At 50.5% G+C, this 26,427-nt stretch overlaps 3 protein-coding genes across 7 annotated transcripts; 1 reads left to right on the plus strand and 2 right to left on the minus strand.

The window, feature by feature from the left end:
- Positions 1 to 9,116: 9,116 nt before the first annotated feature.
- Positions 9,117 to 14,441, minus strand: drm (odd-skipped family member drumstick). Of its 2 annotated transcripts, XM_065304151.1 has the most exons (4): positions 13,998 to 14,435; positions 11,536 to 12,077; positions 10,201 to 10,485; positions 9,117 to 10,027 (listed from the first exon to the last, which is right to left on the minus strand). In XM_065304151.1, exons 2-3 carry the CDS (start codon positions 11,754 to 11,756, stop codon positions 10,461 to 10,463), a joined length of 246 nt encoding a protein of 81 aa, XP_065160223.1. In that variant the 5' UTR covers positions 11,757 to 12,077; positions 13,998 to 14,435; the 3' UTR covers positions 9,117 to 10,027; positions 10,201 to 10,460. The 2 variants fall into 2 exon arrangements, with proteins under 2 accessions (XP_065160223.1, XP_065160213.1); XM_065304141.1 differs by lacking the exon at positions 10,201 to 10,485 and having other exon boundaries at positions 13,998 to 14,441.
- A 6,863-nt stretch (positions 14,442 to 21,304) lies between these two features.
- On the minus strand, positions 21,305 to 24,259 carry LOC135793209 (dynein regulatory complex protein 1). 3 transcript variants are annotated; one of them, XM_065304070.1, is made up of 5 exons: positions 22,661 to 24,257; positions 22,089 to 22,598; positions 21,875 to 22,045; positions 21,632 to 21,810; positions 21,305 to 21,572 (listed from the first exon to the last, which is right to left on the minus strand). In XM_065304070.1, the coding sequence occupies exons 1-5, from the start codon at positions 24,127 to 24,129 to the stop codon at positions 21,373 to 21,375; spliced, it is 2,529 nt and encodes an 842-aa protein (XP_065160142.1). In that variant the 5' UTR covers positions 24,130 to 24,257; the 3' UTR covers positions 21,305 to 21,372. The 3 variants fall into 3 exon arrangements, 2 of the variants coding, with proteins under 2 accessions (XP_065160142.1, XP_065160150.1); XM_065304078.1 differs by having other exon boundaries at positions 21,875 to 22,036; positions 22,661 to 24,254; XR_010548568.1 differs by having other exon boundaries at positions 21,439 to 21,572; positions 21,632 to 21,793; positions 22,661 to 24,259.
- Positions 24,260 to 24,396: 137 nt separating this feature from the next.
- Positions 24,397 to 26,419, plus strand: LOC135793223 (lateral signaling target protein 2 homolog). 2 transcript variants are annotated; one of them, XM_065304103.1, is made up of 4 exons: positions 24,399 to 24,779; positions 24,995 to 25,238; positions 25,300 to 25,516; positions 25,568 to 26,419. In XM_065304103.1, the coding sequence occupies exons 1-4, from the start codon at positions 24,707 to 24,709 to the stop codon at positions 25,925 to 25,927; spliced, it is 894 nt and encodes a 297-aa protein (XP_065160175.1). In that variant the 5' UTR covers positions 24,399 to 24,706; the 3' UTR covers positions 25,928 to 26,419. The 2 variants fall into 2 exon arrangements, with proteins under 2 accessions (XP_065160167.1, XP_065160175.1); XM_065304095.1 differs by having other exon boundaries at positions 24,397 to 24,779; positions 25,300 to 26,419.
- Positions 26,420 to 26,427: the final 8 nt, after the last annotated feature.

Consider the following 26,427-nt stretch of genomic DNA (forward strand, 5'->3'; position numbering starts at 1 on the left):
AAAAAGTCTAGAATATATACGGAATATAAAAGTGAATGCATATTAATGCGCTGCCCTTCTCACGACTAATTCCCCAGCTCCACGTCGTTTACATATATTAGCGCGTAATCTCTCCCGGAGAAAATAAAATTAAAATATTTATTAAAAAACGCGCGCTGCAGCCCTTTTTATTGCGGCGCCAGGATCATCGTAAATTAGCCGAATTCCTCTCCGGAATCGAGGCGTTTTATGTTAACAGGTGTTCTACTTCATCTACGCGCGCCTCCATGCGTGTGTTTATTTGTGTCCCTCCTCGCATTTACCTACAAACAGACGAATATGATGTGTGATTATGAACACTGCGCGCACTGGAATTCCGAATGGATGCAGCAGCAAGCAGCCGTAAACAAAAATGGAAAATGGGTGATGCAGGTATCAATGCGGGACAATAGCCAATGCGTTTTCAAATTTGAATAAAATGAGAGAAACAGATTGAATGTGTGCTTTTCGAAATGGAAAAAAAAATACCTGAACAAATTTTATCCCCGTCCGTAGCCTAATGCGAGTCGTGACTGTTATTTCGCCAAATGCGTGATTTGTAATTAATATTTATGAAGAGAGACCACTTCGCTTCACCACTGCGCTGCGGAGAGATAATAAATGATATTTTAAACGTCAAGCGCGTTGAAATTCCATTCGCGTTTCGAGGACGCGGAACAATTCGGACAGAATCTTCATATTTTCATCATTAATTTCGTTTTTATTTATTTTGTGAAGCGGCCGCCGAGCGAAAAAAAAAAACTATCATCAAACGGTCATCAATCAGGCGGGCGGGGAGCGGCGCCCCTGCGCCTCTCCTCCGCCCCGCGGCTCGCCGCGCGGCGAATATTGACACTTAACAATCATTTTTCACCTGCGTGCCGTGCATTGTTATCATGTGTCGCTGGCTTTTCGTAACTCTTTTGTTGCGGGGCTCGGAGATGCGCGCCCGCGATTGCACGCCGCATGCGACTCGACTATTAGGCAACCTTTTCGGTGTCGTCGTAATGACGACAATGACATTACGGGCCCGGTTGCGACGACAACATTAGCCGCCGAGGCCCGCGGCGGGCGGTATCGAAAACTAGCGGGACGTCATGCCGCTCTTCGTCATCATCTTCTTCGTGCTCTCGAAACGGTGGTGGTGATGCTGCTCATCGTTGATCAACTGCCGCATGCGTGATTTTCGCGCGTGGGCGCATTTTCCCGACATGTGCGGAAATCCATGCAATGCAATGCAATGCGTGTGGGCTTATCGGGGCCTCCACGCACCGCGCGCCGTCGTCTTACGTCTTCTTCGGGATGGTCCCGGGCGTTAAGTGGTGCAATTAATCCTACGTGCTTGGGCACTCGAGCGCGAGCACTACTTCGCTCGTCGACGTTGAAATTGAGCACTTCATTGCCTACCACTTCGCATCTAACGACCGGGCTGATAAAAGGATAAAACTACGTGGTGCTCATTTTTTTTTTCTTTCTTCGTCGTTGTCGGCCCTGGGTACGGAACACGCTTGAGCGCAATTGAAAAGCAGCTGTGTGCCTGTGGAAAGCGTTAAAGTCGTGTTAATTTCACGGCAATTTCACTAAGTAACGTGCCACCTACTTGGCGATGCGTTGATATGGCCCGCCTCGATTTTTACCGGAAAAAGACAACCAAGCCAGGCGAGAAAAAAATAAATAAATAAAAGAAGAAGAAAAAAAGGTGAAACAACGCAAATGGGTGTCGATAAATTCGTGTCCGAGGTGTCGTCCACCGAAGGTGTCGTCTCTTTATCGCTGGCTGGTCTCCATGCGCCCGTCGCACCGGAGATTAGAAGCAAATAAAAATCGTAAACACACGAAAACAAGCAAAAGTAAGCGAGGCGCGCGGAGGACAGCGACGCGCCGACGCGGTAAAAGTTTGCGTAAACGTCTATCGCCTGGGTGGTCCCGATGCGCCTGCGCTGCTCCACTGACGTGTGCGGGTGACAATTTTATTCCCATTCTACTTCCGTTAAAGCCGCTCCGGCTTCCACTCGAACACCTTCCAACAACAACACAACGCGTTTCTGCGTGCGTGCGCGCCGATTGTGCGGATTTCTGCTAAACGATTCCGGCTCGAAAGGTGTTCGAGTGCAAGTATTTATATTTTGCGTATTTGCACTCCGTTTCACACCGAGCAAACACAACAATTGAGCCCGGCATTTCAGGGGGTTGTTGGTGAGTAGGCCACCAACATTGTGTGTCGCCCGGGCGTTTAATAACCGCTGCGCGCATGTTAATGTGCAATAGTTTTATAGACAAGCGACGCGATTAATAAAAAAATGACGGCCGTAAATTCGGTTTTTATTTCGAGAGCGGGCGCGCGCGCGCGCTCGCGGTAACTCTATCGATTCGCCTCGTGTCGTCTTCCTCTCCGCGGCGATTGTGATTGCAGCATTGAAATCTTCCATTGTCACACGTCTCCGCGCGCTCGGCATTTCGGTTTTAACGGCCTACACGCCACGGTTTTTATCGTTGTTTGTGTTCGTGCCTTCGTCTTTTGTCTTCATTTTTTCATCATCGGCCCGCTCCTCCTCGCGCGTCCGATGCGATTTTATTGTTTAACAGTTTAACGGTTTTTATTATATTGTTCGCCTACTTACTTGAAGCGTTCCGAAGGCGCTGCTCGCAACAGAAAAATCCACCGACGTTCGCGTCCGTGTCGTCTTTCTCTCGAAATTTGTTAATTGGATCGTCCGGGGCCGATTATAAATTCCGAAAAAAAGGGGAGTAAAACATGGAATAAAAATCGGGGCCCATCGTTTACATCCACACACACACATGCACACACGCCAGTGTAAACTAAACTAATTTTTAATCATTGTGTGTTTAACGACGGGCCCGCTTCTCGCTTTTATTTTAAATTGCCCCCCAATAAACTTCCACATCTTGTTGTTATTATCGTTTCGGTGCGCTGGTTTCGGGACCCTCTCTCTTGGGCCGCGGTCGCGGTCGTAGTTTACAATTTAAATGTGCGCTTTGTCGGCGCGAGCGCTTTTTCGGGATGCAGCGTCGCAGCGCGCCATAAGAATCGCGACGGGGGGTTGATGAGCTGCACCAGCCCGGCCGCGCGGCCGCCTTCAACCCTAAAGTTTTATGTCGAGAAGAAATATATGACAGCGGAACGATCAGCGCGCTAATGCTGGCCCCGGCCCGGTGGCGGTGAACGCCGAGAATCCGCCGGATTACATTCGGTGTGTGTGTGTGTGTGTGTGTTGCTCGAAAACACTCGGTGCGAGTGTGCGACCTTTGGCCTTTCACCGGCGACCAGCGAGTGAATGGGACCGCCATCGATTTCGACGAGACCCGTCGACGACATAATTTATACCGCCGCCCGGTGGACGCCCACGCGGGCCCGAAACGCGCATCTCGCGCGCGCTCTCGCTTACATTAACACCATCACCACACACACACACACACGCACAGCAACAACAACGACGACGACGACCCGTAACGCATTAGAATCCATTAAACGTGTAACTAGTCATTTGCGCATTAGTTCGGCTTTCATGCGCTCGAATGTGTCGCCGCGGTGCCAATCCCCGGCTGCGCTTTTTTCCACGTCGCTTCGATTTCGGTCCGCCTCGTGCGTCCATTCAACGCGAGGGATTCACCCAGGGATAAAATTACCCTTTTCAATGCGGCCGCCCTTCTTCGGTAGCATCTGCCGCGTAATTGCAATGGCGGCGGTGAGAGCGTCATTGATACCTCATTGTGCAACGTTTACACGCGCAAATTGAAGGATTACGTACGGCGTGCTGGGAGACGACGCTCCAATCGTCGCTGCGGCCTAATCGCAATCAAAATACGAACGAGCGGCTCATTGTTATTCATTGTGCCGAACAATGTCGGCGGGAACGAGCGCTCGGCATTGTGGCATTGTGGAGAAGTGTCAGCCGGTATGACATCCCGAATGGTGCCTGAAAACATAATGAGTTTTAATTTTAATATGATGGGGGACGAAAATATTTAGAAGTAAATCACGCCGCGCAGCCCGAATGGCACGTCAACGCAGCGCACCGAATGGAAAAATTTTAATTGTGCACAGTAGGAGACGCGATAAATATTCCGCCTTCCACTGAAAGCCGCAGCGCGGCAATAACGGATCGAAACGGAGAAAAAATCCAAAACAAAAAAAAAACTCCGAAGGTGTTTTTGGAAGATTTCTTCGTCTTCCTCGCGCGGAGAAAAACGTGGCTTCGATGCGATGTGATGTGATGAAGCAAAAATTAATTCGTTTAATTAATCAGAAACATTGTCAATGTGCGTGCGGGCCGGCGGCCGCCCGTCTTCATTCACACTCGGCTTGCTCGACTAATTAACCGCACGTCGTTATCTTAATAATTCTATTAACGATGGCGCACGCACACCAGGATATGCTGCGGCGGCGTGTGTTCATCTCCGTGCGGCGATTTCGCGCTGCCCGCGAGTCTTACATTTTATGCGGCGTACTTTATCGTGCGCGTACGCGTTGTAAGTGCGTCGTCGGGCATCGGCATCGGGGCATCGTCGTCGTCGTCGTCGTCCTCGTCCTCGTTGAACGAGCGGACCACCAACGGCTAACGGCCGGCCACGCCGCGCGTATCAATAAAATAATTCCTGGCTGCGCGCCGGACATGCACCGCTCGCGCCGCACGACGCTGAATAAAGCGCGCCATTAACGTTTTATGATTATTGTTATGACAAAATTTGTGCGAACGGCGTGGATTTATGCCGAAATGAAGCGATCGCGGTAACGAGCATTTGCCTGACCCCGCTCTTCATTCACGAAACGCGGCGACACAACGACGACGACGGCGGCGACGGATGAGTTATGAATCAATAAAGCGCGCCGCACAACCGAATAAATTATCCGCGGATTGCGGCTTAGACGCGCGCGCTGCTTTGTGCAGCATGTTCGGCGCGGCGCGCACGCGCATTACTCACGCGCGGCGCGCATAAACAACGAAAATCGTACATTTCCGCTGCAATAACTCTCGGTGGGTAGTAGTGGCGGCGGCAGGGGCGGCTGCAGCAGCGCGCGCGGCAGAAAAACGCATTCGCAGTCGTTCGGGTCGGGACGTGCGCGGCCGACAACACGGGAACACATGTTCGTTTACACATTAGGATTGCGCGCAACAAGTGATTAACCACCGCCTGCGAGTGCGCGCGCGGTGCGAGCGCAACAAGATATAAAAATCGTAATGTCATTAATCACCGGGCGAGCGCGCGCACACCCACCGAACGGTAATATTTTATCGCGTTTATTGTGTTAACACACACGCCGGCGCGCGCGCGCGCATCACAATATCGCGGCCACTCGCATGTTTGAAGATAGATTTCGATAAATCCGTGATTAAATTCATAATAATGTGGAGCTGGGTCGGCGCATTCGCACAGTAGGTGCATAATTGGACGACGAGAGGCGATGGTTATCGGGCGGCGCGGAGGGCCGCTCGGACGCTGGTGAATCATCCATCACGTAGAGGCATCGTGCTCTTCGCGCGGCCGCCGCGCGCCGCGGCCCGTCTCTTTCTCAATGGGAATAAGTAGAATGTTTATTAAATCGGCCGGCGCGGCGCTCGCATAATCTAATAAGCGAGTTACTCTCCCACCGCGCGGCGAGCGAGCGGCGCTGAAAAACGAAAAGCGCAACAATGGTGGTGCGCGCCGAGGCGATGATTGATCGTTCGACGCGCGCGTACGCGGATAAACGCCATACGCCACTTTTCTTCTTTCATTACGTGGTGCGCGCCTTGGCAACAACAAGCATCGGGTTGTCGTCGTCGTCGTCGTCCTGGTCGTCGTCGTCGGTCTCGCGATGCCGCGAAGAAATGAAGACGATGACGCGCGCCGTGTGTGGTGCGTGCGCTCCGCGGCCAGCGCGCCGCCACGATGACCGGATGATTTACTCGAAAAGTCGTGAATGTGTGTTCGCGGCCCACGCACGTCGCATGCACGCGCGCGCGCGCGCGCATGTTTATCGCGGCGCGGCGGCGCAAAAATGCACAAACTATGAATGGGCACATTTTCGAAATTTCTCGCCGGCGCGCAGCACGGCTCCCAGGCCCATCTCTGCGCACCGTCGACGCGGTCACAGCAAATCACACAAAGAATGCCGATGGGCATGCCCGGCCCGATCTCATCATATTCATTGACATCTACGATAAAAAGACGCGCGGCCCGACGAATGAATCGAAGAAAGAATGAAAGATTAACGAATAAAGAATGAGGCATAAAGCATCGCGCGCACAAAGAATGCACTTTGACTCGGCTCGGCGGCCGAAGGTGAGTGTGGAGAGTTGTCGAGAGTCGCCCCGCCGGCGGCCGCGGGCGCACAATAGCCGCTCCCCTCCGCGCGCGCGCTCAGCCCGGCTAAACGTCCACAAAGCATATCGATCATCCTTCGATGGCCGCCATCCTGCGGGAACGCCGGGCAGATAAAGGCCACACCTGTCGCTTGTCGCTTGTTGCGACGATATCGCCGCAATAATTCTCACCTGTTGTTCACCTCACACCAACTCTGTATGTAGGTATATGTGTGTGTAGGTATACATACACGCAGCGACCAATTAGTCGTGCGATGCGCCCGAGCCTGGGCCCGTGTCTCGTAGAACAACGTCAATAATTTAAGGCGACACCTAAAAACCAACGTTTCGGTTTTATCTCCGGGCGCGGTTGTTTATTTGCCTCGTCGTTTTCCCTCCGGCGCGGCCGGTTGTTATCTGTGCATCGATTGATCGTTCAATTTGTCCCCTCGAGCTTTACGACATTCATTGACGACCCCGAGGCGTAGCGGACACGGAAAACCACCCATTGAGGAAACCACAACCGCTGATGAAGTGCTTAAATCACTCTCTCGGCTTGCTTGTTACCTATTCGTACCTTGCTATTAATAGGTACCTATATATTGTATCCGATTTCAAATTTGAGGGGTGGATGTGGTGGTGGTGGTCGATGACTGCTTGCACTTTCCGAATGCATTCCACAGCGCCACCCATTGATGAAGACCTTCGGGCCGAAATTAACAAAAAGTTTTGATCATCGAGGGCATGAATTGCACAATTACGCACTGCAGCGCTGAAGACGCTTGTAAAACGCATCGCGCTAATTGATATATCAAACAATGACTCTTGTTTTTCGAGCGCTGGAGGAGAATCAATTAATTCCGAGGTTTTAAGTAGTCAACGAGACGGAGAAAATTGCCTTCCAGGTAGATGCGAGCGAATGGGAAATTATTAACGAGATAATTAATAATCTCGGTAATCGGGGCTCGTTGTCAAGGGTGGTTCGAGGAGTCGACCTCGCGGCTAACGAGAATACGCTTATGCGCGCTTAATTAAAACGTTCGGAGATTTTTGTTTGTCATCTGCAAGTGCAACAAGTCGAAAGGGGCTTGTTGCCTGCTCGGCAACGCGGACGATGAGTGAAATTAAATGTCAACATACGCGGAGTTTCAGTGGAATATAATAGAAGTGTCAGTATTGTGTCTGCGCGTTAGAAAGCTCGGCAAATGCTCATTAGGCAAACTCGCGCGCGCGCGTGCAAGTTGGTTGAAATTACTCGTCTCGAGCGAAGCAAACAGGCAGTTAACGAGGCCGGAGCTTAATTAAAACGTTCATTTTTCATGCGATCGATTTTCGTTTGTCATCAAAACATGCTGATGTGTTACCTGTGCAGTGTGCGGTTTTCTATTAATTTGTAAAGTTTGTAAATAACAATCGGCGTGATGTGCGCGGCATGCATGGCGGGGCAGCAGCGCAGATGAAGAGGAACAGAGGAAGAAAACGTGCGGCGACGTGCCGTGTGTGTGCGGGTGTGAGAATCACGAAGGCGCGCGGTTCACAACCTCCGCAGCGCAGCGCGGTGAGCGGCGAGAGCGGCGCTGCCGCCCGAGGCGGCAGGCGCACCGCGCGCGAGCACCGGCCGCGAACAAAAGCGACTGCCGCAGCCGGTTGCAACACACACGCGAGAGTTTTCATTCATAAATACGAAAAATCGTGAAGTTGTTTTGTTGTTTCGCTCGTTTTTTCTTTTCTTTCTTAAACATCAAACACACACACAAACCAGCCAAAAACAATGCGAGCGCGTTCTCTGCCGCCGCCGCCGCTGCGTGCTGAGAACTGGAACACCACCGGCAGCGACGCGATCGCCCGTTAGGCGCTTCTTCTTCATCTTCATCTTCGTCTCTTCAACTACTTCGTCTCCCGGATCGAAAAAAGCGATTGCGTTGTGATTTTGTTTTAACAGGGACTCGGGTTGCGTAATCGCAAGCGTAATCGGTACCGTATCGTGCGAAAACGGTGAGCGAGTAATCACTCCGCGAGAAATCGATCGCGCACTGCACAATATTGATTGCGGCAGCATTACGTACCGCGGCGTACAAGCAGGAAGCAAATCGATGATCGATCGTGGAATCGTGCGCGCATTTTTTTTTGCGCTGCAGCATCGTTCCTGCCTACTTACCATCATCAGGCTACCTAGTATTATTTGCCTATTACCCACTCATAAGGTCACCGAATCAAAGCGCGCTTGGAAACTCTATTTCTGTCACGCCGAATTTTAATGGCCCCCGAACGATCGATCGCTGGCCCATCGCAATAAAGAACTGTCACAGATTGTCAATCGTCATAAAGCGTCAAGTCATAAAGTTAAAAAGCCAACAAAACCTTTAAAACTGTTAAATAAATGAGAAAACGCTTAAGGAAACGTTAAAAAAAAAAACGCGCGCCACAACAGCAGAACGCATTAACAAGTTAAACTCAAAGTTGTTAAACTTCACAGATCTCTTCTTAATTATAGTTATTTTCTCGCTTAAACACTTTTTAAACAAGTTAAATCTTTGAATCCGTTACAGCTGAGATAATACACACGTAAAATGAGCTCTGCAGCTCGAAATCAAACCGAAATGCCATTGTTGTGTTGTGTGTGCGCGGTGTGCGTAAACACCTGTCACCGGACGGTCACCTAACCTCACCTAACCTAATCGTCAAGTGTCAAAACATCGCCATTAACGTCGTGTTTACGAGGAGGGCCCCAGATGGCCGCGTCGGGGACCAGCGTGAGTGAAGCAAGAAAAGGAGCACACGAAAGAAACTCTCTTATATAAATTAAAGCACATTATTTATTACAGTCGGCAGCTTCGAGCACGCCGGTTCGCATTCGTAAACATACATAATTTATGCAATATATAATATTAAACATTATTTATACACACGGGCGTTATTGCATCGTTATGTCGGCGCTGTGCGCGCGCGCGCGCGCGCGTATCCGTTGGCTTAATTATTTTTTAACGCTTAATAAATAAAATATCCTCTAAAAATAACATCTATGCTACTACGCTGGCTAGAAATCTATGCTGTGTTAATAAAAATCAAATCGACAATAAATTAGGCTGTTAATGCTCTTCGTTAGACCGCGCGGCGCCGCCCCCAATGCGCAATGTGAGCAATTAATCAATCACGCGATTAAAGTGATTAACCAACTCTTGTCGGGATGGCTGGGTGCGCTGTGCGGCAACTGGCATATGTCTTGCTGCTGCCCAAAACGACTATGCAGTCCCGGAGGCGGCGGGCGCGCGTTCGTTAATAAGCGTATAGAGACGATAAACGCATGTATGTACAATAAATAAAAATTAATGCAAGTACGTCGCCTTAAATGTTAGAAGCTAAGTAGCGTGTTGTATGCGTATGCGTGTGTGTGTGTGTAGTGTAGTAAAATTCGTGTGATTAAAAAATATTGCACACAAACACAATGTGGCGGTATGTACAAGAATTCCATCGCTGCGAGAGATAAAAATGCATAATAAATATAATGTAATCCTTCCAGTAGAGTAGTAGTAATATTTAGAGCGAGTGTGGTAGTGGTTGCGAATACTGCTGTGCATTTAGGAATTGTTTCGTCCGAGGGCGCTGGTCGCTGGCCGCCATTTTAGTAGCGCGAGAAACCATAGGTTGTGGTTGAGTTCGTCGTCGAGCTGGTGTTCGTCGACGTGGCTGGATAGTGAATTGTCCTGCAAAACCAAAGCACAGCATCGTGTCAATTTTCATCATGCTAACAGCAAACAAACAAATCGGATGCAATTGAATTGAAATTGAATTATAAAATTAATGAAAAATCAAAAATTCAAAGCGTTATTATCGAATTAATCATTGATTAAAAAGAAAAAATAAGCATTATCCTTACGCTGTGCATGTGTGCATGTGAAAAGTAGGAAGAACGGAACGCGCCCAGGTGTGTGTGTGTAGCATATTGTGGTAGTGTGGTAGTGTCGTAGTAGTAGTAATTGTGTGTATGTTGAGTTGTTGAGTGTGTGTGTGTGTAGGCGTAGATTGTGTGCGTGTGAGTTGCTGGCCGTGGCGGCTTGTTTGTGTCTGTGCGTGTTGCGCAACACCCCCTCCACCCGAGCGACCGCACATAGAGACAGAGAGGCCCCCGTTTCGCATTCACCGCCAAATGCATTGACTACATCTAAAAGTAAATCGATCATTTTTACAATCAGAACACATCAGACAATAAACACAGTATTTATGCACAAAATGGGGATCGTTTCGGGGATGTGTGGTGAGTAAGGTGTAAGTATGGCGCGCATGCGCACACACCGCGACGATTCGCGCCGCTTCAGATTTAATTTCGCGCCGGGGTTGTAAATTTGGGCGCGCGCTCGCGCCGTCGTAAAATTATGACGGATTCGTAACGGTCTGACGCGTTTCTTTAGACGCAATTTGTGTGTGCGTTGTTAAGTTTTATGACTTATTAACACACCTGAGGTGTGCGCGCGTTTTCGCCGTGTGTTGAGTTGGCTTTTGTGCAGTCGGCGCGTCGCGAAACGAGATGACAAACTTTGACGCAACATAAAAAAAACAATTTCCTTTCGCTGTTTTTTGGTGATGAACGACGGCGACGGCGACGGCGACAGCGACGACGACGGAGTTGTGTTGTTGTTGTTGGGGACGATGCTGTGTCCTCGTTCGGGCCGCTAAGCCTTAATTGCGCGCAATCAAAATGCACGAAATGTTTACGATTGTTGACTGACGGCGATAAGGGTCGTGTGTACGCGCGCGCGTGCTGCACACGCCAATAAAACCATAAATTACGTAAAACTCGCGGCGCGGCGTCGTAAAGCGTGCGGACGCCGAAAATGCGCCACGACGACGTTGTAGGTAGACGCGCAGCAGATACCTACCTATGTGTGACTGAGTGATCGCGATTTGTAATTAATTTTCTTCGAGCTCGCGCGGCCCGGCCCGGCTACCTATCAATTAGGCCGCGCGCGGCCGGACGATTAATTTTCGGTTTCGAAACGAGCACGCGCCGCGTTCGTTAATTTAACGTGTCGCTAATTGAATGGCGCGCACGCTTCCAGACGGCGTGTGCGGCCAAAATGTAATTGCCAATTTGAATCGCGCAACTAGTCATTACCATTAATTAGATTTGTACAGGAGGTTCGCGATGGAGGATGGAGGCATGGATGGTGTGGGTTTTAAAAGGGGTGGTGGGTGGTGGTTGTTCGGGGGGTACCTGTGCTGTTTCAAGTTGTCCTGGCGCTTGAAGCTCTTGCCGCACACCTCGCAGGAGAACGTCAGCTCGGGACTCTTGTGCGTGCGCTCGTGGATCATCAGGTTGTAGCTCTTGGTGAAGCGGCGCTGGCAGTACTTGCAGATGAACTCGCACTTGGCGCGCATCTTGCGACGGAACTCGCGCCCGCTGACGTCGTTGTCGATCTGCATTATGGCGAACATCTTGGCGCCCGGCTACCGCGCTGCGCTCTGGCTGCTTATCACGTGCGAACGGGTTGCGCGCGTCTCACCGCACACTAGGATCTCACGCCGGCGGACCGCAAATCACACCGCCGTTGGTGCGCGTTGGTTGTATGAATAATTCGTGTGTGTATCCTGGTGAGTTGTTGTCGGACGACTGCGCTGCGGAATGCTGCCGACGCGGTGATGCTGTGTGATCGGTGCTGCGGCGTGTGTGGCAGCTCCGACGTTTTCGCAATTATGTTGCGGTAGATATATCCGGAATCCTAGACGCGCCGGCAGACGAATGAGTCCGGGTCCCTGCTGCAACCAACAGAATAAAATCACCATCATCCATGTGTGTTGAAATAAATCATCCATGTTTATGCGCGCCGCGCGCGGAGAATTGTTTTTCGCGGAAGAGAAAAAAAAAACGCACACACACAACAATCGGTAATAAATTCGATCAATTTGCGTGTACAAATTGCGCTGTGAACGAAGCCCCGGTGTCTTCTTGGGGCCCCGAAAACGCGTAATACGTATAATTGTGAAATACTCGCAGCGCCGAGTACAATAATTTGAGATGCGTGAGAGCTGCCGCCGCGGCCCCCATCAGCTACCGTTTACGAAACGAGCGTGCCCGGCTCGTTTGGCTCTTCTCGGCTCACGCTCCGCCGTTTTCCCCAACTGGTTGCATGATGGAAATTATGACCAGGAGCAGTCATGACGCACACACCGCGCGCAACGGGGAAAACACGCCGATTGTTTGTATTTTGTGAGCTACCAGCCGGGTAATGAGTAACGAGAAGCGCGGCCGGCAACAAGACGTGCTTAAGTGCGGCCGTGCGCTGTGTAATTTTCGAAACGGGCGAACGGTGAAAAAGTCAGCCGCATAGCGCACGGAACGCGATGTTTCTCCATTTCCTCACCACGCACCCGCGAGGGTTTCAACTCGCTTGGAAATTGTGACAACAACAACTTATTTTTTTTTTCTCTGATAAAATAATTGACGTTTTCAAATCACATGCATTACGTCGCCTGCAAGCACTGAAACTGTATTTTCCCATGCATTAGGTTGAACAAAACAGGCAAAACATAATTGAGTGCGATTTTAATCGATTCGAGCGCGTCGGTGATGAGCGTGGAATGCCAAGATGCGCGCGGCATTAGAACACACAGACACATCGAGAAGACACGAAAAAGGAGTGCTAACATTCTATTGTACAACAATGCGATCCGACGGCGCGGCCGCCCTCCGCGGCGCGCCGCGATGTGTCAAATCGAATTTATTCGTATTGTTCCGATCGCATTATGAATAAATTTGGAGCCGCAGCACGACTCCGCCGGTGCAACTGGATAAGAAAGCGCCAAGTCATTAGGAGAATGTTAACGCCGACCCCGGCAGGCAGCACCCCTGCGCGTGTACGCATCGCGACAAAAACCAACTTTTCACACCAAAGATTTCACTCGCTCGCGCGTCTAAAGGTGCGCCCGCGTTCCCGGTGAATGAGAATTCCTCGCGCTTCCTGCGTCGATTGAATAAGATCGAGAAAATTATAGACGTTTCGATTGCAAGTAATACTTATGCTAATTCGCGTCCGTACAGCATGTACGCTACAACAGTAACGCCTATTCCATTCAATTCAAATCACCTGATGATAACAAATTGTTACGAACGCGAAGATTTCGAATCGAGAATGAATACACGGCAAAGGGTGCCATTTTTTTTCGCCTTTCTCGGCTGGCGCGGCCGCGGCCGGATTTGTGAGATCCTGCGGAGCATTCGCGGCCGTGGACGAGCGTGTAGTGGGGGCGCCGGGCGAGAGAGCGGTGGCGTAACGCGCGTAACGCGGTGGCAGCTCGAAACGACGAACGCGGCACGTCGTAATCCGGTAGGACGCGCGCGGCGCTCGGCCAAGCGCCGAGTGAAACGGCGATGAGTCACGCGCCTCTACTTAGCGCTCTTCGCGCTCCGCCGCGGCGCACTTAAGTCGTTACGAATTCGCACCGAGATGTGCCATCATCCCGCATTTACTTAATCACATCAAATTTATTCAATCCGATTCATTGCACGTCTTATTGTCTTGAGAACGTTGGAAGTTGAAAATTTTTCGTAAAATTTTTCGAATTAAATTTTTTTTTTTTATTAAGTTATGATGAATTTACGGCGAATTTTTTGCGGGTTTTTTCGAAGGGCGATAAATGACGTGTGTGTGTGTGTGGGAAAAATGCAAAAATGCTTACCTGGAAAGTTTGAAAGTCGTCGCACTGAGCAGTCGCACTTTTCACACTGGCTTTTCGGATTTCGGCGCTGGGCAACTTTCGCCGCTTCGCAGCAATCGCGTGAACTTTGACTTTCTGTCTTCGCTCGATGGCTCTCTGCGGCTCGTCGTCACCGGGGAGCGCAGGCAGGTAGTTCGTAGTGCGGTGGTCGTTCGGCGAGTGCGCTAACGACGGCGTCGTGTGGTCGTGTGCAGGTCGCAACTGTTTCGGCCCGAAAAACGGTGTGCGCTGCGCGAACGGTGCTCGGCCCGTGGAAGCCTCGGCTGACGGCGATGGAAGCTGCGCTTGCGATCTCTGCTCGATGCTCGACGCTCGGTGTGCCGATGGGAAGCCGCGCTGCGTTCTCCGCTCTTCGCTTCGGCTGCTGTTAGAATGCTTCTGTTGCCGATCCGGCGATGGTAGCCCAATGGTCGGCTCGGTAGTGCACGCACGCGGGCGCGCGGGCGCGGCGCGCCGCCCGCTCCCGCCGCCGCCCGCTCCGCCCGGCGCGCGCCCGTCTCGCTCGCGCGCGGTTCTCATTGAGCGCCGCGGCCCATCGCCGTCCGCCTCCAGCGCGCTGCGCTCGCCCCGTCTCTACGACACGGTCGCATAAGGCTAAATTCCGCTGCTTCGGACACTCTTCGCGGCCTCGGCGAATCCGCTCGCGCGCCTCCACGTCGTAGGTAATATCTTTTTAATTGCACCCCGGCAATTGTTCGGTGGAGCATTTTCGCCCGGCGCGCACACATCGGCTTCCGGTTGAGTGCTCCAAATTGAGCTGTTGCGGCGCGATGTGCGCAAATCGCACCACAGCGATTGCACAATAGGTACTCGAAAATGCCAACAAGAAGCACACAGCAGTCGTCGTCAGTCGTCGAACAATAAATATAAATATAAAGAAAAACAGATATAGAAGATTTCGAAATTAAAATGTAAATTTGTGAAGCGCTACGGCCGAGCATGTCGCGCGCGTCGACCGCGTTTTACATAAATTCATAAATAACCGCGATTGGTGCGGCGGATCGTCGTCGCACACCGCCGCACAGAAGACGCGCACAAGAAGCCCAAACAGTCAAACAGTCGACGGGTGCGCGCGGGGACACAAAACGAAAATTATGTTAATTTCGTCGCGCTGCTCGCAGCCTCCTCCGAAAAAGAGAAAATGACTCTATCGCCGCTGCGCGCAATAAAAGTCCGCGCGCGTCACCGCAGCGCCGCTTGTCGCCGGGTTTGATGTGCGCCGCCGCCGCCGCCGCGAATAAATATTAATCGATCCGCGGCGGGCGGTCGCGCAGTGGCAGCAGCCAGCCAAAACCATCATCATGATGGCATGCATATATGCCAACTTTGGGCGGCGCGCCCGTCGAAGAATGCAGTTTTTACAACGTTTACACACCGCGCTTATCAAAAGACAAATTGAGTATGCGGCGTTTGTTTTCCTCGAGTTCCACGCTTTTCTCGAAACCCGATGCGCCGTTCGGCATATTTGCGCTACGCTGCGCCTTTTATTGTCGCGTCTGGCGCGTCATAAACTTCAAACGCATCCATCCATGCGTCCTAATCGCGTCTAATCGCACAGTAAAACTCGGCGGCGTCGTTTCGATAACGCGCCGTTTCTCGGAACCGCGCGCGCGGCCGCAAACAGCACAAAACGCAAATAGAGACGCGCTCTTCGTTTTCGTCGAACGCGCCGCCGAGCGGAATTTTGCCGCTCTCACAACACCAGCATCGCGCATTTTAATATATTGTTAATTTATCGCTGTGCTCTTTGCGCGCCGCAGCGATGCGCAGCGCTACTTGAATGTTCCACGAACGCGAAGACGCAGGCAAACGAAAAAACAACAACGCGCGCACTTTCACTTCTTCTGTTCTCGCCGCGCGCGCAATGCTGTTGAATGTTGGATTCTAGCCGTGATTCACGCGCCGCGCATCGCATCTCATCGCGCCAATTCATTCATATTTCGAAATCGTGGAATTTTTCGCTTCATTCATGCGCCGAGTGACTCAAAACCGTAGACGGCCAGCCTTCGTTTGCGGCCGCGCTGCGTAAACTTCCGCGAAATTCTTCGCGGCTATGATCTGTGTTTGACCAGAACCAACACACATCGCGCAATCATCCTCATCCTCATCCAGCATCCGGTCCTACCAGTTTCGCGGTTTCGGTATCGATGATGCGGATGATGATGACGCACGTCTTCGTGTTGTTGCTGGTAGGTACGTAGATACCGATGGTGAGTATGGCAGCGCGGGCAGAAAAAGCGCGCCGACCTTTGCCCTCCGCGCTCTTGGTGCGTTACCGGCTGGATGCGCGCCCGGGCAGCGGCTACCAGCACCCGCGGGCGCTTCCCAAGCCTGAGAGTCAAGCGTTAACTTTAACCTTTCGCATCGTTTCTCTTTCACCGGCGTCGCCGTCGCGCTCGGTCGCTCTCCTTCGAGAGCCGCTCGCGCCGGCGAGTGAGTTGTGGGAGCACGCACGCACGCACGCACCCGCCCCGAGGGTGCTCCCATGCCCGGGCGACCAGCGCACACAAGGTACTACACCGGTAATGATCCCCCGATGCTCGAGCTTCGGTGCACATTACGCGTTCGTCGCCTGCGGCCGCCGCGCAACGGAGACCTCGTCAAGGAGCACGAGATGAACGCAATGGGTACCATCACCCAGATGAGAACACTCCAGGCGTGCCACGCTCGCTCGGTGGCATACCAGGACCTTTTCCAAATCGTTTAAAAGATGATTTGAAGATCCGTCAAATTCCGATTGTTTGGGTAGGTAGTGGGTAGGCTGGCTATGTGGGATTTGTCGCCGCGGCAGGTTGGATGCGAGATTCAGGAGCCGCGGCGGCTGTTTTAACTGGTTCAGCAAGCTCCAACAGGCAGCTAGCAAGCTAGCGCCTCGCTACCGTTCACTCGTCGGCTGGGAAAGGAGCGCGTGTGTGTGTGACCAGTAGCAGCGCTGCGGCGCGCCTCGCATGTGCATGCATGATGCAGGATGCTGAGGATGCACTTCTTGCGAGGCCGGCAGCGCGGCGCGGCGCGCACACGGAGGGGAGGCGGGCCCCGGCGCGTCGGCTACCGCGGTTGGTTCGCGGCTACCGTTTTTTCCACTCCGCCGGCGCCAAAACGTAAAAAACGCCGGGGCCGCGCTACCGGCTACCAGCAACTCGTGGTGCGCCCGCCGCGCTTAACCAGTAGCAGCGCGCCTCCGCCATTTTCTAATTGCTCTCGATTCCGGAAACGAGCACATTTACAAAGTAATGCACGCGTGCGCATTGTGTGCGCGCGCGCGAGTATTGAAACTCCGCCAGCATGTAGGTACCTAAAAGAAGCACCACGATGTTGGTACATTCATAAAACTACACCTACACGCCGCGCATTCTCGCAGTGCGTTCGCGGACAATGGATGCGCATCTCGGCGAGGACGAGACTCGGTGAGAAGAACGTGGGGGGCACGCATTCCACGCTCGCTGCGACTTCATCGTCGTCTTCGGTCGTCGTCAACGTCTTCCAACTTCCAACAGCTCTTGTTCGCCGTGCACACAGTGGTACCCTGTAGTAGTTGGTCACTTAACTTAAGTTACTTCCAAGTTGAACGCACACGAACGCGCGCCCATTATGCGCGACGGGCGGCGGGCGGGCGAGAGTCGTTGTCGCCCGTGCGGCTGTGTGAGTGCGAGAGCCAGACACTACACTACTGTGCAGTTCCCACGCGCCGGCCGCGGCCAGCCGGCCCGGCCACAGCCAGGCAGTCCGCAGCTTCGCCGCGCATCGGTCGCTTACACCGCGCGGATGCAGCATCCATACCAGCACATTTCTGTACAAGTCTCAACACGTTGCCGCGTGTGCCTATATAAGGATGAGAGGACGACGCAATGCGGCGACGACGACGACGACGACGACTTGTTTCTGACTTCTTACCTTACCTCCTTCCTCTCTCCTTCGCCAAGTCGCTGGTTTTCCCGCATTCGCCATAATTGGCTGCGGGCCCGCTGAAATTTCGCTGATTTTTTTACTTATGCGCGCGCTTAATTACCCGCGAACAATAAACCATTAAACATTTTCCAATTAAAATTGCCGACGACGACGACGACGCATTGATTTTTATGATACGATCCCGAACGTATTGTTCGAAATGCCATTGTGCGCGAGAGTTTCGCCCATTTTAACGCCTATTAAAATAATGCTCGCGCAACTCGTTTGCGATTTTCCTGAGACATAAAGTGACGTCTCGCAGCGTGATAAAAAATGTGCTTTAAGGTCTGCCAATGTATGTAAACAAGTGGAAATGGCAATAACTCGCCGAGCGCATTAAAAATGCTAAAAACGCTCGAGATAATTGCTTAATTTCACACGCCGCACGTAATTAAGCAGGAGAAACGCATCGGCCGGAATGGAAAATTACCTGCTGGGTGATGGTTGGTCGTGGTGAGCGCCGCCTCCCAGGTGCTTAGCACGCCTTCATTGCTTGGCCCGGCTGGCGATTGGCGCGCGGCGAAGTGGCTGAGACTCACCTTTTCATGACTTAAGCCGAGTGCGATGAATGAGGAATTCTGCGGCGCGCTTTCAGGCCTCCTACATGAAGTTATTTATTCGCCGCGTCGTCGTCCTCCGGCCCGAGAGTCAAATGTTAAATTGTTATTATTATTGGGACGCCATCGACGGCGGCCCGGCGAGCACAATGGCTTGTACTTTGTTCGTCGCGAGCGAGAATGCGACGTCACGAGAGAAAATAAATTCGATGAATCGATTCGATTGTTCGTCGCGTCGCGAGCAACAAAAACGCCATGCCGCGAGAACAATGAGCGATTCATTCGTCGCGATGCGCGATGGGAAATCGATTTTGTTCGTTTCGACGTCGCCGGTTTCGTTTCGGGTCAGAAACATGCTCTGGTCTATTGAAAATCGTGATTTTTATCGCGTCGTAAAGGCGGAACTCGTATGTCTATTCACCGAGGAGTCCAACGAGGCTGAAACAAGGCGCCATGACACATCCGACACAGTCCTTACCACACTTTTATCTTGTTGTTCCAGCCACGAAAATATTCAATTGAATGCTTTTTGAACCAAGAAAAAAATTCTGCGTTTTTTTTTTTTTGCTGCGCCAGGATCTTTGCTTTGTGGTGTCTGCGATTTGTAGCACTTGAAGTGTGTTTGCTCGAACCTGTCGGTCGTAATTTTCTAGAAAGCTGCGAGCCGGCGGGCGCGATGACATTTCCCCGGCGCGCGAGCCGAGAAACAATTAGTGTATGCAAATACGTGGGCCTCCGATGGGCACGACGGCTGTTTGTACAGCCAGGCGGAGAGCGCGCGCGGACGGATGTTGTGCGCACGTAGGTAATTATTAGTTCCTGCCAAAGAGATGCGCGCCCAACCTATAACACCCGCACATTTTCAATATTCCACGGGCGCATCGCACCGTTCGCCTCGCGCATTCCGCGCGCCGGCCAGACGCGGACCAGCGCAGAACAAAAGCAATGATATACGAAATTCCAGCGCGCGTCCCACACACGCGCACGTTTTCGATATTTTCCCATGACCCCTTCTGTGGTGCGACGGATGCTCGCCGTTTCTTCTCGCCGCTCCTCGGTTATCAACTATCAACTCGAATTTTTCCATCGGGAGATTTCCGGGGTCCAGGTGACTCCCAACTTTTGATGGTACCACAAAAATGTTGAGGAGACATCCGTAATCTGAGTCTAAATCATATCAACTTACAAAAAACTTTTTTCCAGGATTCAGGTGTGCCCCAACTTTAGATGGTACCCCAATAAATTTGTTGAGAAATCCGTAATCTGCATCTAAATCCTATCAACTTATTTAAACCTCTTTTCCTGGGTCCGGGTTACCCCCAATTGTCAATGGTATCTCAAAAAATGTAATCTACGTCTAAATTCTATCAACTTATTAAAAATTCTCTTCCTGGATCCAGGAGACTCCCAACTTTTGATGGTACCCCAAAAAATTAGTTCAGAAATCCGTAATTTGCGTCTACATCACATCAACTTATAAAAAACTCTTTTCCTTGATCCTGGTGACTCTCCACTTTTGATGGTACCCCAAGGTATTCAGGAGCAATAGGAAATCTGGGTCAAAATCATATCTACTTATTGAATACTTTATTAAAAGTTAAAGAATACAAAAGATTACCAGATTATCTTCTGGTGTACCCGAATGTTGAGCTACTTTATAATGAATACCTACCTCGAGAGCTATTTAAGGTCTGTCCCTAATTAAAAATTAAAACCCGCTTCGCCCCGGTAGGTAAACCACTCGATAAAAAATGCTGTGCTGGTGCGACGTTTGATGAATCTATTTAGTGAGACGAAAAGTGAGATAATTGATGGAATGAATGGAAAGCAGCGCCGACGTTCACACAAGTTTATTGGCGTTCCTTCCTCGTCCTCGCGGGCGTTTGCCTCTCGGGCTCTTTGTTTTCCTACGCCTGCTCGTCGCGTTTATTGTTTTATTCGACTAGTCCGTGCGGGCACGTCACAAATTATGCCTAATAAAATTGTCGATGCTCTATCGGCGTCCGCATCTCAATAAAGCGACAAGCGACAAGCGACATCGGCCGCGAGGCCCATCCGCTTTGCGCCCGCCGAAAGATAACGTTTTGTGAGGTCCACCGGCCTGACGCGGGCCTCTGCCGTGTTTGCTCGGTGCTGATAACGAAACCGTCGAAGCCACCCAAGGCGCGTCCTCATCGCACAACAACACGACAAGCTCACCGACACCACCAACAACAAACACATCGCTGCAAGAAAAAGACATCTCTCCGATCTCTTCGGAGGGTTGTCGACGTGTCGCGTGGAAAATTTCCTCACTCTTCTTCGTTTTCATTCATGCACGGCGCCGGGGTGCATTCCAGTGGAAGCTCGCCGTCTCGCTCCGACTCGCGAATCGGGGCCAATGGGTTCTCGATAATCGCGCGTCGATTTATTTGTCCGCGCACCCCCACAATTTAAGCGCCGACCACGACGATGCGTGGTAATTGCGCGGCGCGCACGTTCAAAAATGCTGGGAACGATAATCGACGCTCCCATATAACCCGCGCGGCCAACCGATCGATCGCCGTGCGCGGCGCGCATTGTTCGCGGGCTAATTCGAAGCGGTAAACATTTACGACAACCTATACTTAAATTAATGACGGTGTAGTTTTTCGTGCGCACGGCGCACCGGCTGCGACCCGCAAGGCATTCCACGCTAAGTAGCCGAAAACGACGCGCTGCCCTTTTTCGCACCGACTTTCCCAAACAATCAGCGCGAATTAATCAACACAAATCGGCCGCAAATAAACACTGAAGAATTTGCATGTTTCAAGAATCGGTCGAAAAAATACATCCAAATAATCTGCGTCTTGTTAATCTTGCCTTCGTAGGTCCAGGCGGTCATCCAGTTGTAAATCTGTGACCCGCATCACTTCGTAACTCTTCCGCTCAATAGCACACGGGGGCTTCATTTTGGTATTAGGTGGAGTACTGGAGAACTTGTAGAGAAGGTACCGCAATTCTTTATTTTGTTTCTGCAAGCTCTTCAACTCTTCATTGAGTCTATGCCGATCTGAAAATCAATTTCCTCACGGTATACCATCACTCAATACGCAGGTTCAGATTTATTACCTTCCAGAATGCGATGGTACTTCCTCATACCATATCCAAGGGCTTCCCACAATTCGGTAGTCCGGGAAGCCAAAATCACCTTATAACGCTCCCAGTACTCCTTGATTTCATCGGGGTTCAAAAGTCGGGATATAGTCTGAGGAGATTTGCACAATTCTGTATCTGATGGTAACAAGTCCCTGCAAAATCAGCAACTTTATAACCTCTACAGTACTATGGTAACTTAATTAAGTTAACATTTACCTTCCGTCGGTTTGACACTTTACTCTCGTTACAAATTCACGAAGGGCACGCATTACCAACGATGGATGCATGTACAGCGGATGATTCAACAAGCAGTACTCAAAATCAGTGTCTCCCATCACTGTCACATGGTCCACCATCTGTGCCATTTTCTTTTCAGCACTAGACAAACTTAAATATTATTATTTTGTATTGAAATTCCAACTTTTCTTACTTTGCAATCCTCTGTGCTGGTCCAATACACTCGCCTTCTTTCTGAACAATACTCAGATCACTGATGCTTGGTTTGGGCCGCTTACCACTCAGCACACTGACGACAATAGTATCCACTGTTTTATCCGACTCTCGTCCCGTCATGGTTCCCTGCATTCCCTGCAAGGTGCCCACTTGGAAACCATTAGACCCAACTGTAGCCTGGTCAGTGTTTGGGATCCCGTCAACTAACTGAGACAACGTGGTGTCCGTGCTGGAGACCTCCTCGTCACCAGCACCAAAGTGCAAAACATTCGGGGTGCACACCGGGCAGTAAATGTACGGTCGGAAGAAATACCGCATCACATTCACATCGCACGCAAGGTTGATGCCCAACGTGTCCAGAACGCTGTCAACTTTGACAAGGACCTGCTCACTCCTGGAGGCATCAACAACCAAATCGTTTATTTTTGACTCGGCAAGGAAACCACCATTGTCGGCGAGTTTTTCCAGTACAATACGCATAAGACGTCTGAAAATGAAGAAAACATTTGGAGATATCTTTGATTGAACTATTTTTTATCAAGAGGGTACCTGTAACTGAAATTGTTCTGGACTTTGCCCATTTTTGCAGGTAGAACGATCTTTTTTTTCCTCTTTTTCTGTCTGTTTACCGCCGGGACATAACCATACCGCTCTTCCAGATATTTCACTGCTGATTTGTACGAAGGCATTTTCTCCTTCACCTGTAGTTTGATTTTGGGCTCTCTCCATGTGATACCCAACTGCTGGACATACAGCAATTTGTCCATTTCCATGATTCTCTTCAGGATTTTGTTCGCTGCTTTGCGATTCAACTCCCAGATATCCATATACTTCTGGTCATTGGTGACAGCAACTATCTTGGATTTCTTCTTTTCATTTTTGATACTCTTCTGCAACGACAGTATCTCGTTGCATAGCTTTGACACACGGGCCTTGGTATGGTGCTCATAGTGTTTGGTCTTTTCTCGTAGACAATTGATGGTATCCTGTAGTTTATTGATCAAACGCTTTTGATTACCTTTGATTATAATGTTCTCATCTTCTCGTTTCTTTAGAATCTGATAGTTGTAGTCCATTTTCTCTGAATTTACTAACGCGGATGTTTTTATGTACTCGAATTCTTTCTGTAGTTGCCCACAGTCGCGTTCGAGAGCAATTTTGACCTCCCGAATTTTCTCGTAATGTTTAGTCCTTGCGCGCGTTACGGTTTCTTCAAAATCTTGTTGTTGTTTTACTTTGAAGTCGGAAATCGCCATCTCCTGTTCTTTACGACGCTTGTACATCTCGTTCCACCTTTTGTCATTATTCTCCATCATGTTGGATCGTTCCAGGATCATCACATCTTCAATATTCTGCAGTTCTACCGCATGCGCAGCGCGCATTATTGTGACCTGCCTTTCGACACGTTTTGCTAGTATATGAATGTCCGAATTCTGACACTGCTGGTCCAGATAGAATCTGGACTCGGCCTGGTGCAGCTCATGTTTGATCATGGCGATCACGGTGTCTTTTTGTCTTAATAACTCCTCACACTTCTCCCTTTGCATCAGCAGATCCTCATGTATACTTAATGGATCATTGTACGCCATTATCCTCTCCCATTTACTGGCAATTTCCGAAAACATTTCCATCGAAAGTTTGGCATCCTCATGAAGTTGTCCATAGATCCTGGTACGCCGGACGGCATCGTTTTCGCGGCGGTCCACCTCACGTCGGTCATTCGCAACGCGCACATTTGTCACCTGATGTTCGGCCTCTTTGAAAAGCTCATGCAGAACCTCTGAAGACTTTTCAAGTTGTTTCTGAAGGAGGGTAACGCGTTCTGCAGCCCTTTCAGCGCGGAGTTGTTCAATTCCTTTGTGCTGCCTCGCCACGGCTTCAATACGTTTCTGTATACGTATGTGGCGAGCCAGCTTGCGCTCATCTGGATCGCTGGAGTTTACATCCGGGACGAAGAGATTATCTATCAACTCCGTATTTTCCTCCTGGATGATCTCCAGCTGATCCATCTCCTTCATCTTCAGGCCGGTGTAAAACGTTGTATAAAGGGAAAAAATGGTGATTAATTGTGAGACAACTGGTAAAATGAAAATCTGAGAAGTCAATGTAACAAACTTTTGTTTGCTTGTTTGATCAATGAAAAACCATAACAACCCTGCTAACAACTAGGGGGCGAAGGCGTGCGTCGACAGCCGGGTTGCATATGAAAGGGAAATACGAATTTCACCGACGCGGGCGTCTCGGGGACCCCCGCGAAAATCAATACCGCGTCGCGACGGCGAGACACCATGCACATGAGGCCGAGGGTTGTTTACATCTGGCGTTGTTTTGCTCGCTGCAGCATCCGTGACGACAGGTGAAGTTCGCGACGGGTCCCGCTCGCTGCCAGCCATGACTGTCTGTGACAAGATGATAACGAAACAGTGTCGTGCGGTGTGAGCGTGGCGCGATATTGTTTAAATAAATAAATCTTTCCAAATCCTAGTGCCAAACTTGTGCGAAAATTGGGTCATTTCGCTGCGGCGCGGAGTTGGCAATGTGGCCGACCACCGCGTAACTTTCGCCAAACAAGCACTCGCAGTAAAACGGTCATAAATGCATTTTTGGATCAACAAGAGTCAAGGTTGTGGCTTCAACGGTAGATACGTGCCGCCTTCGATATCAGCTGGTAAGAAAACTCAAATGAAATCTGAACGGAAAATGTCCCCTTTTGTTTTCGTCGTGGAGGCGAAAACAAAGTGTGACATATGTTTTATTTTTCACACGCCAAGAGTGTCATCTTTACAAATCGGTTGGAGTTTTTATGCAAGATGCCGTTTTATTCCATCGCGCGCCAACTAAATATGCACAATTGCGGTCGATGTACAGGACAGATGTTTACAGGCACGCGACGCAACCAAGTCCCTAAGCCAATGGTCACTCCGGTGCATCGCTTCCAGTCGATCGAGAGTGTCGCATCCGGCGGCCTGCACGCTCACCTGCACGGCCACCACGGACAAAACCACAGCCACCAGAGTCATCATCACGCGCACCACCAGCACCCACCGTCGGGTCACCATCAATCTCATCGTCATCCGCGCGCGCCATCCTATCACACACGATTTCCGGTACCACAGCAAAACGCTAGGTACGCATTACGCCCTCGATCATCCCGCAATATGCAATAATTCATGTTTTTTACCACACAGCAGCCATCAGCGTTCTTCGCGGCGTGTCTCCATTGATTATGTGTCCAACGGTCATCGCGGTACCCTCACCCCTATCAATTCCTCCGGTGGGCATGGCAGCGATGGCACCAACGGCCACGTGGTCAACTCCACCACCGCCAAATTGAAGTGTGGTGTTTGGGCGATCATCAGCCTCGTGCCGTTTATGGTCGTCGCTAGCAAATACTATCTCCATGGGGTAAATACAGCATCTGGTAACGCGTCTTTCTTCAACATGAGTTCATTGCAGGAAAGTGTCGGTGCGGAGCTGCTCGTGTTCTTGATCATGCTCCTGCTAATCCTACTCGCGGTCGGCTTTGTTTCGTTATTCGAGGCGTTCAGCCAGAAGCGCACCAGCCGGTCACCGTCGGTGGTGCAGATCTCCAGCGAGCAGAACGACACGTTCGAGGAGTCGCACGCATCGAGCGCGACCAATCCGCCCCCGACGCACGCCGTCGTCAACATGAGCGCCGCCAATGTGGCCGCGCTTGAGCTGCCGCCGCCGCCGTACCACATCGCCGTCACGCTGCCGCCCGCGCACCCGCATAACGAGCGCCTCACCATTATCCAAGACTCGCCGCCGCCAACCTACGAAAAGGCCGTCACATAAACCGCAATCGATGCACACTCACACTTTGACCTTCCCCCAACACCCTCCCGACACCCAAACTTCCGCCATACCAAATTTGATAGAAATAATTCGCACAAATAAATTCAAAACCAGATATAAATCTATATATATATGACAAAATGTGTTCATCGTAAATGTTGCATTGTAGACGTGTGTTGAGAATGCCAAAAAAATAAGAAAAGAAATGCTGCGCAGATGAGCGACTGAATTTTCTTGAGATTTTCGTTTGGACGATTCCCCGACGCGTTGGTCGATGATTGAATCCGGGCTGTGCGTTTATATTATATAATAATAAGAGAAAAGATGAAAACAAAACAAAAAAAACACAAGAACAAAGAACCTTACGTTTGATATGTAAATTATTTCTCGTTCGTCTATATAATTCGAATGTTACGCATGTATTCTGATCTTTATTAATCGTACGAATGTGACAAAAACCAAATGTAAGGTGTTTTAAGGAACGAATCAAATAAAGAGGA

The sequence above is a fragment of the Atheta coriaria genome, unplaced genomic scaffold (assembly GCF_025399875.1).
Source record: "Atheta coriaria isolate IRGN ID8LTWV9N9 unplaced genomic scaffold, Caltech_Dcor_3.1 hic_scaffold_1_pilon, whole genome shotgun sequence".
NCBI lineage: Eukaryota > Metazoa > Arthropoda > Insecta > Coleoptera > Staphylinidae > Dalotia > Dalotia coriaria.